We start from the raw sequence: 18273 nt of genomic DNA, 5'->3' as shown, positions 1-18273 counted from the left end.
CTGAGATTAAACTGATAGCTTGCTATTGAAGGTATCCTTGTCGTCATTTTTGAACATTGGCATTGCTTTTCTCATTTTTCAGTCCTCTGATGCCTTCCCAGTATCGAGAGGTGTTTGAAATATTATGCCAAGTCCTTTCTCATATCCCTTGGCAATCTCAGATGCTACCGTTTAAACCTGTTAGTTCATATTTTAAGCTTTGCTTGCCTTTTTGATGTCTCCTTTTCACCTGACATTCCATTTATTGTTTCTACAACCTTCTGTCCCACTGAGATTTTATTAGCATCCTATTCCTTGACAAGGACGAAGTACTTTCTAGGTACCCCAGCCACGTGCATTGTCCCTGTATATAAGTTCACTTTCCTTAGCACCTAACCAATCTCATCCTTACTCTTACTGCCCACTTATAATTTACTTGCCTGTGGAGTAATTTTGCGTTCCTTTTTAAATTAGCTTCCATTCTATTTTTGCATGATCTCTTTGCCATTTTTTTGTTCACCTTTCTGTTTGCTGTATTCAGCCTAATTCTTATTACAGTCCATCTGGTAAGTGTTGTTACACAGGGACTGCCAGGGGTTTTTGACATTGTGACAGTGAAGGTTTCGCATTTGGGATAGTTTGTGATTTCAAATGAACTTACAGGAAGAGGCATTCCTGTATATCTGCTGACATTTTTTTTTCTAGACAGCAAAGGTCAAAGATTTTGCAGCTGATGTCACAGAAGCCTTGTCAAGTTGCTCCAATACATCTTGTAGTTGGTACACTTGGCAGCAGCTAACACTGATAGCAGAGGGAGTGGATGGAATGCCCTTCAAGTGGACTGCTTTGTTGGAAATGGTAGTCAGCTAATTGAATGCTGTTGAAACTGTACTGAAGTGGGGAGTAATCCATCACACTTTTGTGCCTTACAGATATTGGAATTGTTAGGAGTCAGAAGGTAAATCACGCACTGCAAACATCCAGTGTAGTCATAATATATGGAATTGGTTTGGTTTAGTGTTCACGGTGAGGCAAGTAATTACTGAATTGCTCTGTGCATCAGTTGCCATATATAACATCTGGTCCATTGCTCAAGAACATGAAGGATTGAGTGGATTGGAAGAGGTTGTGAACTTAAATCATAAAGAGAACTTTTTAACTTTGTGGGAGAATATTTTTTCTATAATGTTGTCATAAAATAACACCATTTTACTCATAACCAATTACTTAATGTTTTATTAATGGTGTTCTTGTTCTTCTTTGAACAGCAAGATCCAGTTCAACAGCGATACAAAGAATTGTTGGTTATACGAGAGCAGTTATTGAAGAAACTAGAGGAACTACAGATCTCAGACTCCTCAACAGGAATGATCCCCCATGTTTCTAATTCATCAACTCCATCTTCTACAATGCCCGTATCTCCACGATCACAGACAACTCTTTGAGATACACATATAGAAATCTGAATCATTGTAGCTCGGATTACTTTAGAAACTGTAAAAAGTTTGTAAATGTTATCCTGCAGCATGTTAAAAGAATGCTGGATAGGGGTGTTGATTTATTTGCATGTTAATACTATAAGGCTTCTTTATACAAAAATGAATTAAAACTATTTTGATAAATATATTATTCTAAATTACGCTTGTGCCTTAGTTGAAATGGTAGCAGGCTGCCATTTACATAGGGTTAATGTCCTGCTATTTCTGTTTAAGTCAGCTGCATTGCTGACTTTTAGTCACTGAATAAAGAAAACTGTGGAATTACTCATCTCAAATCTATGAGTAGCGGGAGTCTGGCTTACTGCTGTCAAGGTTCTATGGGTTAAACTAATTCAATAGCATTTGTGGCTTGTACAGTAAATTACACTGCTCCCTACCATAGTGTTAAGTAGATAGTCAAAAGCCAATGCCAAACATTATAAGCACTAGGTTAGGAAAGTCTTTGAGAGGAAATTGATCTCGGGGTATAGCACGAAATGGGCAGATTAAGGCAACAACTTATTTTGTGTTCTGTTTGATTCACGGGCTGCCAATTAGGTATTGCCTGTTGGCACCATTGCCCATCTTTAGTTCCATACCCCCCATGTATGTGACGGTAGATGGTCATGTTCTCCAAACCTCTGTATTATACAGTGTTGCTTTTTAAATGATCAAACATCAGGGTTTGAATAAAAAATGAACTTCAGTATTTTACAGTCTAGACTTTCTCACATTTTATAAATAAAAACTTACACTTGAACACAACTATTGGTTTTTACCTACAAAAAAAAATACAATAGTGCAGGAACACCTGCATTCCTGATGGAGCAACTCAGCTACATGAAAACAACCAGTGTACCTGCCCACTGTACATAATAGTGGGTTGTTTGTCTCTAATAAAATACACATAATTTAAACAAAATAATTGTTTCCTGGAAATGCTGACGTAACTTGACCCTTAAAGGTTTAGTTTTAGAAATAGTTTTATTTTTGTGGGCTAGAAAGCATAATGACTGATGTTGGAATGTGCTGCATTTTAATAACTGATTTACCTCACTTTTCATTGTTTAGCACCCTTGTACCAATGGATCTGAAAATAAACATGGGGTTAAAGCTGAAAATGCACATAGAAATGGATGTTCAAAAAATGGCCCACGATAAGGTTAAATGACTGTTAAAAATATCAAAAGTAATTATAGGCTTTAGTTCTCAGTCCTCCAGTGCTGCAGAGATGTTCTGGGTAGCGTAGTACCTTGATTGTGCTTTGGGACATTTTATATCTGCCAAATTTAATGTAAAAATTAGTTTAGGATTTCACGTTTGTTGTGCAAGGCCCAAAAATCCCTAATTGCTTTGCTTTTTGTATCTAACATAAAATTAACTTATTTTTAAGAGTAAATTAAACTGAGTTTAATTAATCTGGTAGCACTCAATAATTTCAGAGTGGATTCAAATCACATTACAGACCACCTAACATTTTTTTAGACTGTAAGAACTTTATTGTTAAGAGTGGAAGGCTTCACCTGTCAGTGCAAGTCTATGTAAACTATCTTGTGTTGATCTTAATGGTAGCAAAGGAGGACTTATGATGTATTGGCCAATGCTGATTATTAGTTATGCTTTTGCTTTTGGGTTCACCTTCTAAAATCCAGAACTTTACCTGCATGTCAACAATATTTGCACTTAAAAAAAGACTCGTGGTTTGGAAAGTGTATGGATGTTTTTTTTTGGCATTTCCAATTTGTCTCAAATTGAACACACAATCCTAACTTCAAAGTTGGTACAATACCCAACTGATTCTTGATGCAAGCTTGCTTCAAGTTCCAGAGGTCTGCATTAAATTTAGTTGCTTCCTAGTCTTTGCCATTGATACGTTATTCTACTGTAACTGAAAAGGCAGTTTTGAGAAATATGTTTGACCTTAAAATTTCTATTTCCTAAAACTTGTGAAGTTTTTATTTTTTTAATGTGATTGTTTCAAGGTCTGCTTTGTTGCTGTTGAACCCTTTGAAATTCCCAGGCATTTGTAGGCCAAAAGTCATTATACTGTCTTCAATATAAATACTTCCTTGATTGTAAATCTGAGCCTGAGATCAATTGGGAAATGTGTGACAACTTTAAATTATGACTATCCATCATAGTCAGTAGATTGGATCATCTGTAGCTGTTAAGACAGCAAAACATAGGATCTGGTGTGGATAACAGGCATGTAAGAAGATCTAAAGTTCCCACTATTGTCTTCTGTCAGGCTGTAATGTACAGTTGCTTCCTGGAGTTTTCTGCTGTACATTCATCGTAGCGATGGCATATTTCCTGTTGGGTTTTTTGGGGGATTAATTAGGCGTACTGCCATTTATTACCTCAGTTTAACAGTGTCTCAGTGTTAAATTAAGTTGAATTAAAGGCTTAGAAACTTTAATTGTTTTTATCTACTTTGTAATAAATACGCCCATGTTGTCTTTGCAAATCATAAATTGTACATTATTAATCATTCCATTTCTCCACAAGAATATTATTAAACATCATAAATCCAGGCTGCTTGAATCATTTTCCTTTTGGTTAATCAGTAATTGAGCTACTTAATTGTTTTATCTGTAGTAGCCAAAGGCCTTTATTTTGTGGGCTATGAAGCATTTGTAATTATAACAGATTAACAGATTATAGCAGATTAAACTGTTACTTAAAGCTGATGCTCTCAAAATCTACTGATAATCAGACTATATTTTGTAGCTAAATGCTATTATTGATTCTTACTGTTTTGGTTCTCCATCTTCAAGTTTTTGTATAAGATCACAAGAAAGTACTAAAAGGTTCATGTATGATGCACATATTTCATTGTGACTACTGACTGTATTAATTTTAATATTGCCCTCGTAGAGAACAACTTGCTTTGAAATATGTCGGATGTAAAATGAGCTTATATGACTGCAGCACAAGTAAATAGATGAAAAAAAATTCTAAAGTGTACTCTGGGATTGAGATGCTGTGTTTTACGCAGGGTTAGAAGATTCAACACTTGAATTAGAGGTATTTGTATGTGTGCTATAATCCATTGTTAATCTCTTTTGTGTGTTCTCTTACACAGTATGATTTCCAAATTTTTCCATCAAATTAACAAATTATTTTAATGTTCATTAAAATCAGTTTTATAACTGTTAATGAATGTAATTAAATATGATACAGTAGGTAAATAACAGCACTTGCAAATATTTATTAGGTTTAACAGAATATTGAGACTATATCTTTGTGGTTTAATTCAAGTTTGATGTAGCATCCATGTTCTTTTTATGTCCTGTTTAGATTTACTTGACAATAATGCTTTGCCACTGTCAAATGGACAGAAATGACTTTCCAAGATGGTTGAATTCCTGGATTCATTAGCATTACTGAAAATTGACTTAAGCTTGAAACCGTAAAACATTATTAAAATCTCATTACCATTTCTTTTTTAAAAATTCAACAAATTTCACCCTTACTGTTTTGTTGCATTTTCTTGAATGTCTGTTTTTTGTGTCTATTTATTGTTTTCTCAGGATATTTGCCTTCAATCTCACACTCTGCTTTTTGTTTCCACATCTGCAGTTTCTGAAAACTGCATGATTTAACAGGGGATAAGATTACAGTTTATCAAAGTTGAAACTTTAAGAATAATGGAGTAATTTGAGACTATAGAATGAGGGACTAATCTTTTCACATGCTTTGTATACATTGCATTAAAAACTGATGTTTATAATTAAACAGTATACAAAATTGATTTATGTTATGTTTGCCTTGTACAGTCAAATATGCTACTGTTTAACTATTGAGAAATAAAAAATGAGATATCTTAAGATGTTCTGACATTTCACTGTTATGTTGAATGCTCATTTCTTAGTTGTAAATAAGGATGCTCAATGAATGGCCATCTCATTTCACTAATTGGTGTATTATTTGCAGATTATATAAAAGCTAAAGTAGATAGTTCCAAAGCTCTGAGAATATTCAGTTTTGAGTCAGTCAGAATCAGCTTTAATATCACTGGCATTATGAAACCTGTTGTTTTGGGCAGCATTACAGTGCAATCCATAATAAAAATATAAATGACCAAAGAAATATATATAAAAATTGAATAAATAGTGCAAAAAGAGAGAAAAACAGTGAGGTAGCATACATGGTTCATTGTCCGTTCAGAAATCTGAGGGCAGAGGGGAAGTTGTTCTTAAAACATTGTGTATCTTCAGGCTCCTGTACCACCTTGATGGTAGCAACAAGAAGAGGGCATGTCCTAGGTGAATGGGGGTGCTTGATAATGGATGAAGTATACTAGAGCTTACAATATCTATGGCTCCTTGAATGCATACCCACAAATGAAGGCATGTTTAAGTTTTAACCTGCTGTATAAATTTATTTGTGTTGTATAGAAAGTTGTAGTCATTGGAGGCAGAGATTTATAGTTTAGGGTCCAGACCCAGTGCTTCATTATGGTATAATATACTTCCTGTGAGCGTATATAAACAAAGAATTTGGTGGATATCTATTGCACACCAGACTTTACCTGTGGTTGGAGTCAAAACTATTTTTGTTTCTGAAGATAAACTTGGTGATTGACAAGGGATTTTGCATATTTAGATTTTATTTTCAAAGTAACTAATTTGAACCTATTAAGTTAGAGTTATACAGCACAGAAATGGGATCTTCAGCTCAACTCTGCTAATCTCATTTGCCTGTATTTGGTTACTTTCCCATCCAAGTGTCCTTCCTATTGCCTTTAAAAGGCAGTAGTTTGTATTTGCTTCTACTGCTTTGGCAGCTTGTTCTGTATAACCCTCACCATCTAATCAAGAACTTGCCCCCCCCCCCCACCCCACCTTTAAACAAATTTTCTCATCTTGTATCTATACCCTCTAGATGTCTGCAGCCTAGGAGCAAGACTAACTATTCTATCTATGCCCCTCAGAATTATATAAACTTATGTTGATTCATCCCTAAGTTTGCTATGTTTCAGTAAGAATAAACCCATATGATATAGGAGCAGAATTAGGCTATTTGGCCCATTGACTCTGCTCCACCATTCCATCATAGTTAATTTATTATCCCTCTCAAACCCATTCCCCTGCCTATTCCCCATAATTTTTGACAACCTTATTAATCAAGAACCTATCAGCCTCCGTTTGAAATACACCCAATGATTTGGCCTCTACAGCATCTGTGGCAATGAATTCCACAAATTCACCCCCTCTGATTAAAATTCCTTCTCGTCGTTGTTCTAGAGGACCATCCTTGTATTGCGAGGCTGCACCTTCTGGTCCTAGGCTATCCAATCTCTTTAAAAGGAAAGTCCTCCATTCCAGGCAATATCTTGAGGAATCTCTGTACACTTTTTAATGCTATCCCCTCATTTCATTGTAATGTAGCAACCAGAACTATTCATAGAGCAGGACTTTGTCAAAAACCTTGCTAAAGTCAATGCACACCATGTCTATCACCTTGATCCGTTTTAGAACATAGAACCATGAACAGTTCAGTACAGGAAAGGGCCCTCAAAGTTGTGCTGAGCCAAGTAAATTATTAATCAAATGGCTTATTGCCCTTGCCTACATCTCCGTTTCTCTTGTCCTTATCTACTACCTACAAGCCTCTGCATCCAGCTCATCATTCTCTGCAACTTCTGCCATCTTTAACAGCACCCTACCACCAAACACCTTTATCTTCCTCTACCCTCCACTTTTCACAGAGATCACTCCTCTGTGATTGGCTTGTCTTTTTAAAAAATTTTTTTTAATGCATTTTCTACAACACTACAAACAAAAAAACCCCCCAAAAACAAAATAGGAAATTAGTACAGTGCAAGATAAACATATAGTAGTAATATAATACGAAATAAAATAATTGAAAAAGCACCCAAGTTGAAGTCGTGTAAAGTTAGTGTCCACCAACCCCACAAAAAAAACTCCAGACCAACTAAAACAAAATGTAGAAAATATAAATCAGAACATTCAAACCCCCAAGACTGTAAATACAATTGAAAACAGAAGATAATAATGCCTACTACCAAAAAAAAAGCTGAAAGGGACTGAAAAAAAACTTAATTAAAAGGAAAGTTATGAAAATACTCAATAAAAGGTCCCCAGACCTTATGAAACTTTATATCCAAATTAAGAATTGAATAATGAATTTTTTCAAGGCCTTGCTTGTCTATTCTTCACTTCCCACTAATCTCCCTCATGGCACTTATCCCTGCAAGCAGCAGAAAGCTGGCACCTGCTCATCCACATCCTCCCTCACCTCCATCCCCAAGCAGTCCTTCCAGGTGCCCCCACCACCATCTTCCCCCTTCCTTCCCAGTCCTGATGAAGGGTTCTAGTTTACTCATTTCCAAAGATGCTGCCTGACCCGCTGAGTTCCTGCAGCATTTTGTGTGGGTGACTCTGGATTTCCAGTACCTGCGGAACCTCTCGTGTTTATAAATGGCTCACTATTCTCTCTGCCTGCACAATGTCCATATCCTTCCATTTTCTTCACATTTGTGTGCCTATCAAAAAGTCTCTTAAATGTCCCTAATATTACTGCCTCTACCACCACACCAGGCAGTGTGATCCAGGCACCCACCACTCTGTGAAAAAGCCTGTCCCTCGCATCTCCTTTGAAATTACCCCCTCTCATCTTAAATGCATGACCTCTGGTATTAGACATTTCAACCTGGGAAAAAGGATGTCTTTCTACACCATCTCTGCCTCTCATAATTCTGTAACTGCCATCACAAATCCCCTCAGTCGCTGCTGTTCCAGAGAAAAGAATCTTAAGTTCGTATGACCTCTAATCCAGGCAACATCCTGGTAAACCTCTTCCGTGCCTTCCCCAAAGTTTCAACATCCTACAATGGGGTGACCAGAACTGTATGTGGCCTAATTATAGTTTTATTCATTTGCAACATAATTTCCTGACTTTTGAATTCAGTGCCTCAAGTAATAAATGCAAGCATGCCATATGCCTTCTTAACCACACTATCAATCTGTGCAGCTGTTTTCAAGGAGCTATGAACCTGGACCCCAAAGGTGCAACACTTCACATTTGGCCAGGTTAAACTCCATCTGCCATTTCTCTACCCATCTCTGCAACGTATCTATATCCCAATGTATTCTTTGCCAGTCTTTTACACTATCCACAACACCAATCTTCATATTGTCTGCAAATGTCCCAACCCACCTTTCTACAGTCTCACCCAGGTCACTTTGTATATATCACAAACAGCAGAGGTCCCAGCACAGATCCCTGCAGAATACCACAAGTCACAGACTTGCATCTAGAACAAGTCTCTTCAACCACTATTCTCTGTCTTCTATGGGTAAGCCAGTTCTGAATCGAAACAGTCAATTCACCATGGACCCCATGCATCTTTATCTTCTGGATAGGCCTCCCATGAGGGACTTTGTCAAACCTTACTAAAATCCATGCAGCCAACATCCACAGCTCAACCTTCATCAATCACCCTGTCACCTCAGCAAAAAACTGAAACAAGTTAGTAAGACTCAACTTGCACCACACAAAGCCATGCTGGCTCTCTCTAATTAGGCCATGGCTTTCCAAATGCTCATAAATCCTATCTCTAAGAATTCTCTCCAGTAGCTTCCTTACCACTCATCTGGGAACTTGTCTGTAGCTAGAGAGGCCCCGGCAATCTCGCCTCTCTCAATAACCTGGGGTATATCCCATCAGCCCGAGTACTTACCCAGCTTAATGCACTTTAAGAGACTCAACACTACCTTCTTTACTTTGAAATGGCCCACCGTATCAATATGCTCAGCACTGATTTTCCTATCATCCATGTCCTCCTCCTTGGTGAATAGTCATTAAGGACTTCACCCGCATCCTCCACATCCAAGCAGATGTTCCATACCTCTATCCTTGAGTGGTCCTACCCTCTCCCTTCTTGCTCTTGATATATGTCTAGAATGCATTGGAATTCTCTTTAATCCTACTTACCAAGGACATTTCATGGCCCCTCCTGACTTTCCTAATTCCCTTCTTTAATTCTTTTCGGTTTTTTTTATAATCCTCTAGGGCTCTGATTGATTCTAGCTTCCTCAACTTTACATACTCTCTTCTGCTTGACTAATTTCTCTTAACATCCAATTGAATCTTGAATTGAATCTTTCAATTCAAGATTCTCTTACCTTGCCATCCTCATCCTTCCTTCTTTCTGGGACATACTGCACCTATCCTGTACCCTGTGCGGTTGATTTTTAAACATCCCCCACATGTCAGATATGAACTTGCCCAAAAACAGCAGTTTTCAATTAGCTCTCCTTAGATCCTGCCTGATGCTCTTGAAATTTGTTCTACTCCAATTTAATACACTCCTGCAAGTTCCATATTTATCCTTTTCTATACCTATCTTAAAACTTAAGTTGTTGTGGTCACCGTTCCCTAACTGCTTAGTCACTGAGAGGTTAGTCGCTGGGCCTGGCTCATTATCCAACACCAAGTCCTTTTGGGTTATCCACATTGATTTAAGGAACCCTCCTGGGTGTAGCTAACAAATTCTGCCCCATCTGATCAACTTATACTAAGAACATCCCAGTTTATATTAGGGAAGTTGAAGTCCCCATGTCATTAACCCTATTGTTTTTACCTCTTTCCTTAATCTGCCTGCATATCTGTTCCTCAATGTCCTGCTGGCAATTGTAACACAATCCCTTTAGAATGATTGCTCCCTTCCTATCTTTGATTTCTACCCATATAGACAGTGGATGAGCCTCCATTATGTCTCATCTGAGTGCAGCTATGTTATTGTCCAGGATTAGTAGTGCAAATCCCCCCCCCCCCCACTTTACCTCTCTCTTTACCTTTTAGAAACATAGAAAACCTACAGCACGATACAGGCCTTTCGGCCCACAAAGTTGTCCCGAACATGTCCCTACCTCAGAAATGACTAGGCTTACCTATAGCCCTCTATTTTACTAAGCTCCATGTACCTATCTAAAAGCCTCTTAAAAGACCCAATCGTATCCGCCTCCACCACCGTTGCTGGCAGCCCATTTCACACACCCATCACTCTGAGTAAAAAACTTACCCCCTGGCATCTGCTCTGTACCTACTCCCCAGCACTTTAAACCTGTGTCCTCTTGTGGTAACCATTTCAGGCCTGGGAAAAAGCCTCTGACTATCCACACGATCAATGCCCCTCATCATCTTATACACCTCTATCAGGTGACCTCTCATCTTCCTCCACTCCAAGGAGAAAAGGCCGAGTTCACCCAACCTCGTCTCATAAAGCATGCTCCCCAATCCAGGCAACACCCTTGTAAATCTCCTCTGCACCCTTTCTATGGCTTCCACATCCTTTCTGTAGTGAGACGACAAGAACTGAGCACAGTACTCCAAGTGGAGTCTGATCAGGGTCCTATATAGCTGCAACATCACATTACAATGTATCTAAAATATCAAAACCCTGTGATATTAAGCACCCATTCCTGCCTCTCTCAACAAAGTATCTGTAATGAGCACAACATCATAGTACTGATCCGTGCTCTAAATTCATCACCCTTAACCATTATACTCCTAGCATTAAAATACACACACTTCAAACTACCCATACTATTGTTATGAATGTGCCACAACTCTGAGGGGCCGAAGGGTACAAAGTCGCCCCCTCCTTTTTGTGAATCGCAAGATCGCTATTAATTCGGGTCTGGGACCCAGGAAATGAGAGAGAATCCACAAGGTTTGGAATGTGTCCTGGCCTCAGTGAAACAAAGCCACTGATAATGGCCACTGTCTCTTGGAGACGGAATTATGTATTGAGTACTGTACTATTCATTGAAGCCCCTCAGGGGACGACCAGAGTGGGCTGGTTGAGGGATTGCATCATCCCAACCTGATTGACATCTGAGACCCCGTGAGTAAGGATAAAAGAGGGTCTGGGGAACAACCTCTTTAGACGCACCAGGAGAAACGCTGGAAATTCAGTGACAGCATTTTATAGCAAAAGCCGGTGGGGCCCGTGTGCGTCCTCCCTTGCCAGGGTTGGCGGGCTCACCACGGAAGAACGGTTTAGCTAAAGGAGAGGCTACAAGTGAATGGCCACACCAACGAGACTCCTGACGGATCGAAATCATAAAAGGAAAGCTGGCAAGTTTTTCTCCCAAATCCCTCTCTCTCTCTCCAACCATTGCAACCCAGCGGTCCCCAAAGGCTGCAGCCTGCATGAACTGAGTAAACTTTATATTTCCATCGGACAATACATTATCCCCTAGACAACGATAGAGCTTATTTCTTATTGATTATTATTATACCGGCACTTTTAGATTTAGTATTGACGATGTATATTATCTGTATATTTGCATTGATATTATTTTTGTGTATTTTTACTAATAAATACTGTTAAAAATAGTATCATCAGACTTCAACGGACCTCTCTATCTTTGCTGGTAAGTGACCCAGTTACGGGGTTTGTAACACTATTGTATCTATGACTTTGCTACTGGCCTTGACATTTATCTTCCTATTCATCCCTACATTTTCTGAGCTGGTTCCCTGGTTCCCATCCCCCTGCCATACTAGTTTAAACCCTTCCAAACAGCTGTCATGAACCTCCTGCCTAGGATATTGGCTCTCCTCCAGGTTCAGCAAGTCCATCTTGAACAGGTCATCCCTGCCCCAGAAAAGGTTCCGATTGTCCAAGAACCTGAAACTCTGCCCTCTGCACCTGTTCCTCAGCTACTCATTCATCTGTACTATCATCTTGTTCCTAGCACATGGCACCGGGAGTAATCAGAGGTTACTACCTTGGAGGACCTGTTCTTCAGCCTCTTCCCTAACACCCTGTACTCACTGTGCAGGATCACTTCCCACTTCCAACCTATGTCATTGGTGCCAGTGTGCACCACAACCTCTGGCTGCTCACCCTCCCTCTTGAGAATATTCTGCAAGATCTCTGAGTACACCCTGGACTTTAGCACCATCTTGGCTTCTCTTTTGTAGCCATAGAATCTCTTTTTCTTCCCCCTGACTATCGAGTCTCCTATCACTATCGCTTTGCCTGACTTTACCCTTCCCTGCTGAGTGTCAGAGCTGGCCACGGTGCCACTGGCCTGGCTGCTGCTGCTGGACTCTTGATAGATCACCTCCCCCAGCAGTATCAAAGGGGTATTCTTGTTGCTGAGGGGTATGGCTACAGGGGAGCCCCGCACTCACTGCTGACTCCCCTTACTTCTCTTTGTGGTCGCCCATCTACTATCTGAAGCCTGCACTCTGGGTGTGACCACCTCAAGAAAAGTTTCACCTAGGAGGTTTTCAGCCTCCCAGATGGACTAAGGTACATTCAACTCCAGCTCCAGTTCTTCGACCTTGTTAGTCAGGACCTAAACTTAGGTGCATTTTCTGCAGATGTAGTTACTCAGGATACTGTAAGAAACATAGGAATCTATAGCACTTCACAGGCCCCTCGGCCCACAATGTTGTGCTGACCATGTAACCTGCTCTAGAAACTGCTTAGAATTACCCTACTGCATAGCCCTCTATTTTTCTAAGCTCCATGTACCTATCTAAGTGTCTCTTAAAAGACCCTATTGCATCCGCCTCCACACCTTCGCTGGCAGTGTATTCCACGCACCCACCACTCTCGTTGTGAAAAACTAACCCTTAGCATCTCTCCTGTACCTACTTCCAAGCACCTTAGAACTATGACCCCTCGTGTTAGCCATTTCAGCCCTGGGAAAAAGCCTTTGGCTATTCACACAATCAATGCCTCTCATCATCTTGTGCACCTCTATCAGATCACCTCTCATCCTCCGACGCTCCAAGGAGAAAAGGCCAAGTTCACTCAACCTATTCTCATAAGGCATGCTCCCCAATCCAGGCAACATCATTGTAAATCTCCTCTGCACTCTCTACATAGTTAGGTACCCTGAAATCCCACATCTCACAGGAGGAGCAGTCCACTGCCTTAAGTATCGTGCTGCCTACACTTGCTGAACCTTTGGCTCTAATTTCCTAAACTTTAATTCTACAATAATCTAAATAATCCCAAAACATTCAGCACCCTTGGGCCGCTGCCAGTTCTTGCCGAAGCTTGTGGAACCAAAGCCTCCCACTCTGAACCTGACCCACTCCCACAATGGCCACTCCACAGAAACCTCATTTCTCTTTATTGGCCCTTGCTAAATTACTAAAAACCCAAGTGAGATCCCGCTCCGCAGCTGAGTCCTGACAGGCCCTGCTCACTTTTTAAAACCGGTGGGCAAATCCACAAAGCAGCTGTCTCCAACTCACTCTGCGATCTCCTGCTCCACAGGCAAATCCCAACAGTCCCTGCTTACTTTTTCCTTCATTATTTATTTTCTTTAGTTATCTCAAAATAAAAACTCAGTTGGATTTGTGAGGCAGAATTTCCCCCGCACAAACTGACTTTTTTATTCATACCCGGTCTTTCCAAGTGAACATAAATCCTGTCCCTTTGAATTGTTCCCCCAATAAATGCCCTACAATAAATGTAAAGCTTTCTGATTCTAGTTTCCTGACATTTCCCCACTGCTCGTTGAATTAGCTAACCTCTAATCCTCTAAGTCTCTAACAGGCATCCATTAGTCTCAAGAGACCATGGATTTGTGTCTTGGAAAGTTTCCAGGGTGCAGGCCTGGGCAGAGTTGTATGGGAGACCGGCAGTTTCCCTTGCTGCAAGTCTCTCCTCTCCATGCCACCGATGTTGTCCAAGGGAAGGGCAAGGGCCGATACCGGTGTCGTCGCAGAGCAATGTGTGGTTAAGTGCCTTGCTCGAGGACACAACGCGCTGCCTTAGCTGAGGCTTCACAACACTAGACCAACGCTTTAACCACTTGGCCACACGCCCACAACGTGTATAACATGCTGCTTTATTCTTGTCCTTAAAACTAGCCATCATGCAATTTGCCAGGAATAATGACATCATAAAATTTCAGAATCAGAACCTGGTTTAACATCACCGGCATATGTCGTGAAATGTGTTAACTTTGTGGCGGCAGTACAATGCGATATGTAATAAATACTGAATTACAGTAATTATATACTGTATGTATATTAAGTAGTTAAGTTAAAAATAAGTAGTGCAAAATAAGAAAAAAGTAGTAATGTAGTGTTCATGGATTCAGTGTCCATTTAGAAATGTTCCTGAATCGCTGAGTGTTTGAATTTAGAGGTAGCCTTAAAATATGCAGGAAATAACAACTTTGTGAGATGGCACAGCCTTCAAATACAACAACATCCCTTTAGAACAGGGATGAGGAGGATTTTGTTTTAATCAGCAGTGATATTCATTACCGTGCGCAGCTGTGGAGGCCAAGTCACTGGCTATATTTAAAGCTGAGGTTAATAGGTTCTTAACTCCACCATGGACGGTCCCAAGCCTGGCTGTGAAAGGAGGAGGGTTGGGCACTGGGCTAGCAACCCCATCCTGTAAAAAGCCAGAGCTACAGAAATGCCAACAGAAGCTCCGATGACTTCATCCCTGGGGGAGGAAGGACCTTCGGAGATGGGCCACACCTGGGGACAACCCGAAAGGCTGACCCAGGACAGAGGACTCAGTGGCCTGTGTCCCAATAGGGGTGATAGGCTTAAGTCAGAACTGTAAGTTGATAGGTTCTTGTTAGTTCTGATCTCGGCCCGAAATGTTGACTGTACTTCTTCCTATAGATGCTGCCTGGCCTGCTGCATTCCACCAGCATTTTGTGTGTGTTGCTTGAATTTCCAGCATCTGCAAATTTCCTCATGTTTAGGTTCTTGTTTAGTAAGGGTTTCAAAGATTGTGGGGAGAGGGCAGGAGAATGAGGTTGAGAGGGATAGTAAATCATCCATGATAGGAATACAGAACAGACTTGATGGGCTGAATGGCCTAATTCTGCTTCTATGTCTTCTGTTCTTATGGCCTTATGTTGCATGGTTGGCCTATCAGTTAAAGCTGAAGAAACAGCTGCCTTGTATGAACAAGGCAGGTTTTGTTTTCTCTTGAGTACACCTAACACGAGTGAATATACTTGAAATCATATACAGCAGTGATTTTATTCAAACATTTTCACTGTTATCATGCCTTATCAGACCATGCACCCAATGACTTAGTCTGCCCTAAGTCAGCACATTAGCAACAGTTGGGACTTGACAGCTAGCCCGAGAGTTTGGAAAACAATGGAGGTTCTAATTTCTGCTTCAGATTCCCTTTTGGATTAATCTGTCAAGTCTCCCTATCTAAGTTCCTGTGTGAAGAATAGTAAACAAGTGTTATACATGTTATAGTTATATAAAGAGGAAGGAAAATTGGCTCTTGGCCAAATTAGTAATTAATTTGTGTCATAGCATGGAAACAGACCATTTGGCCCAGCGGTCCATGCCAGCTAGTTATTTCCTTGAGCTAGTCCTGTTTCTGTACATTTGGTCCGTGGCGCTAAGGCTGAGAGAGTGTGGACAATGAACAGGCAAAAGACAAGCTTTGGAGGGACAATCTCTCCAAAAAGGATTATTTTCCTATTTTATGGAATAACGCTTTGTGCTTGAATCTAATAAATTATTTGCCATTCAGACTAACAAATATACATAGGCTAACAAATATTAGGAAGGAGCCTCAGGTATCACACCACCAGGTTCAGGAACAGTTATGACAAAGGGTCTCGGCCTGAAACGTTGACTGCTCATTTCCACAGATGCTGCCCGACCTGCTGAGTTCCTCCAGCTTGTTGTACACGTTGTTTTGACTACGGCATCTGCCGTGTACTTAGTGTTCAGGAACAGTTATTACCCCTCAACCATCAGGCTCTTGAACCAAAGTGGATAACTTGACTCAACTTCACTTGCCCCATCACTGAACTGTTCCCTCAACCTCTGGACTCACTTTCAAGACCTTCATCTCATGTACTCGATATGTATTGCTTATTTATTATTACTATTTTTTAAATGTTTTTTTCTTCTGGTGTTCGCACAGTTTGTTCTCTCCTGCAAATTGGTTGTTTGGCCATCTTGTATGTGTTTTTTTTTCATTGATTCTGTCGTGTTTCCTTGTACTTACTGGGAATGTCCCTGGAAAATAAATCTCAGGGTGGCAGACAGACATACTTTATTGATCCCGAGGGAAATTGGGTTTCGTTACAGTCGCACCAACCAAGGATAGTGTAGAAATATAGCAATATAAAACCATAAATAATTAAATAATAATAGGTAAATTATGCCAAGTGGAATTAAGTCCAGGACCAGCCTATTGGCTCAGGGTGGAGGGAGGAGTTGTAAAGTTTGATGGCCACAGGCAGGAATGACTTCCTATGACGCTCAGTGTTGCATCTCGGTGGAATGAGTCTCTGGCTGAATATACTTCTGTGCCTAACCAGTACATTATGGAGTGGATGGGAGTCATTGTCCAAGATGGCATGCAACTTGGACAGCATCCTCTTTTCAGACACCACCGTCAGAGAGTCCAGTTCCACCCCCACAACATCACTGGCCTTACGAATGAGTGTGTTGATTCTGTTGGTGTCTGCTACCCTCAGCCTGCTGCCCCAGCACACAACAGCAAACATGATAGCACTGGCCACCACAGCCTCGTAGAACATCCTCCGCATCATCCGGCCGATGTTAAAGGACTCAGGAAATAGAGATGGCTCTGACCCTTCTTGTAGAATATGTGGTGACATATGTTTACCTTGGTAATAAATTTACTTTGTACTTTGATTACCTTTCCCACAACTGCATGAATGGTTCATTATATAAAAAAAGAAATGCATTATTTTTATGCAATAAAACCATTGAGGCCCTTCACTAGTGATCTGCACTCACCCAAAACACTGGGATATAATATTGTCTATTTATAACATTCATGCATGAGAGTTCCCTTGGATGTAATTGTCCTATTAGTTGTCCAATTTCTAACGCAATTGTAATTGGGGCAAGCAGAAGTTTACAATCGGTGCTCAGATAAAAAGTCCCAAATATTAAACTTCAATATTGTCTAAAGAGCATTTTTGTAAGCAATCATCTCCCTTTATCTGATGCATCCTCTGTAATTTGCCGATATTAATCGCCTTATTCTGTCTTAGTTTTGGGAAGAAGCAACATGTACTTTTCGACGATAAGTGTAAGATTTGCATTAGAGATAAATGAGGAAAATCATCACTTAGAATTTCCTTTATAACCACCAGTAAACACAAAATAGGTCGACGCAATTTTGTCTTCTAGAATTCACTTCGGTTTTTTAAAATTGCTGCTTCACCTACCGGTAGTTTAGATACAAACAAAAGATAATTTACTGCATTCCCGTCCCCGGGTGATTTTAAGTGCAGAACGATGCGTTATTTCTGTGCGAGGATGTCTCGCCGCCGGACGGGTGACGGATGTCACTCAGGCTGATTGACGGGTGTCAGGCCGGCGGTGCAGCGCCGTCGCCGGCAGCGGCTGAACTCTGACTCGCCTCCGCCACAGGAAGAGGAAGCGCCTGAGACAAACTGGGCAGAGCCGGTCCCGGAGAGGAAATCTGATCCGGAGCTGTACAAATCCCGGCGCCGATGGAAAGGCTGGTCAGTTCCGAGAGCTTGGCCGCCAAGAAGCCGCCACGCTTGGCGCCTGGCTCCGGGCAGACGAGCGTGGATTCTCAGGACAGGTAAGGGAACTGGACCGGGCCGCTGACAGGACGACGGAGCCGCCCGGGCGGGTGCGGAGAACGGCCAGCCCGGGCTTCAGCTGAATTTGAATCGGGAGCGGGTACAGAGCGTTCAGAGCCCGGCCAACTGCAGACGGATTGGTCACAGAGAGAGAGTCCCGGCTTTGATTCCAGCGGGCCGGTGTACAGCAGGTTACGGACCCCGGACTCTGGTTGTAATTGGAG

The 18273-nt window shown here is 40.9% G+C and overlaps 2 protein-coding genes across 4 annotated transcripts in view; both read left to right on the top strand.

The window, feature by feature from the left end:
• Positions 1-5299, top strand: part of LOC140734181 (myotubularin-like) — a 134871-nt gene extending 129572 nt beyond the window's left edge. Inside the window, exon 15 of the mRNA XM_073057827.1 lies at positions 1248-5299. Within this exon, the coding sequence (XP_072913928.1) occupies positions 1248-1424 (177 nt within the window). The 3' untranslated portion in view covers positions 1425-5299. The remainder of the gene's footprint in view (positions 1-1247) is intronic.
• Positions 5300-17867: 12568 nt separating this feature from the next.
• LOC140734179 (phosphatidylinositol-3-phosphate phosphatase MTMR1-like) overlaps positions 17868-18273 on the top strand; it is a 57155-nt gene continuing 56749 nt past the window's right edge. For all 3 annotated transcript variants that reach the window (XM_073057822.1, XM_073057819.1, XM_073057821.1), the window contains exon 1: positions 17868-18048. In XM_073057822.1, the coding sequence (XP_072913923.1) occupies positions 17954-18048 (95 nt within the window). In that variant the 5' untranslated portion in view covers positions 17868-17953. The remainder of the gene's footprint in view (positions 18049-18273) is intronic.

The sequence above is a fragment of the Hemitrygon akajei genome, chromosome 10 (genome assembly GCF_048418815.1).
Source record: "Hemitrygon akajei chromosome 10, sHemAka1.3, whole genome shotgun sequence".
In the NCBI taxonomy this organism is placed as follows: domain Eukaryota; kingdom Metazoa; phylum Chordata; class Chondrichthyes; order Myliobatiformes; family Dasyatidae; genus Hemitrygon; species Hemitrygon akajei.
Note: the sequence above shows the minus strand (reverse complement) of the source record. Positions and strands in the feature narration are given on the sequence as shown.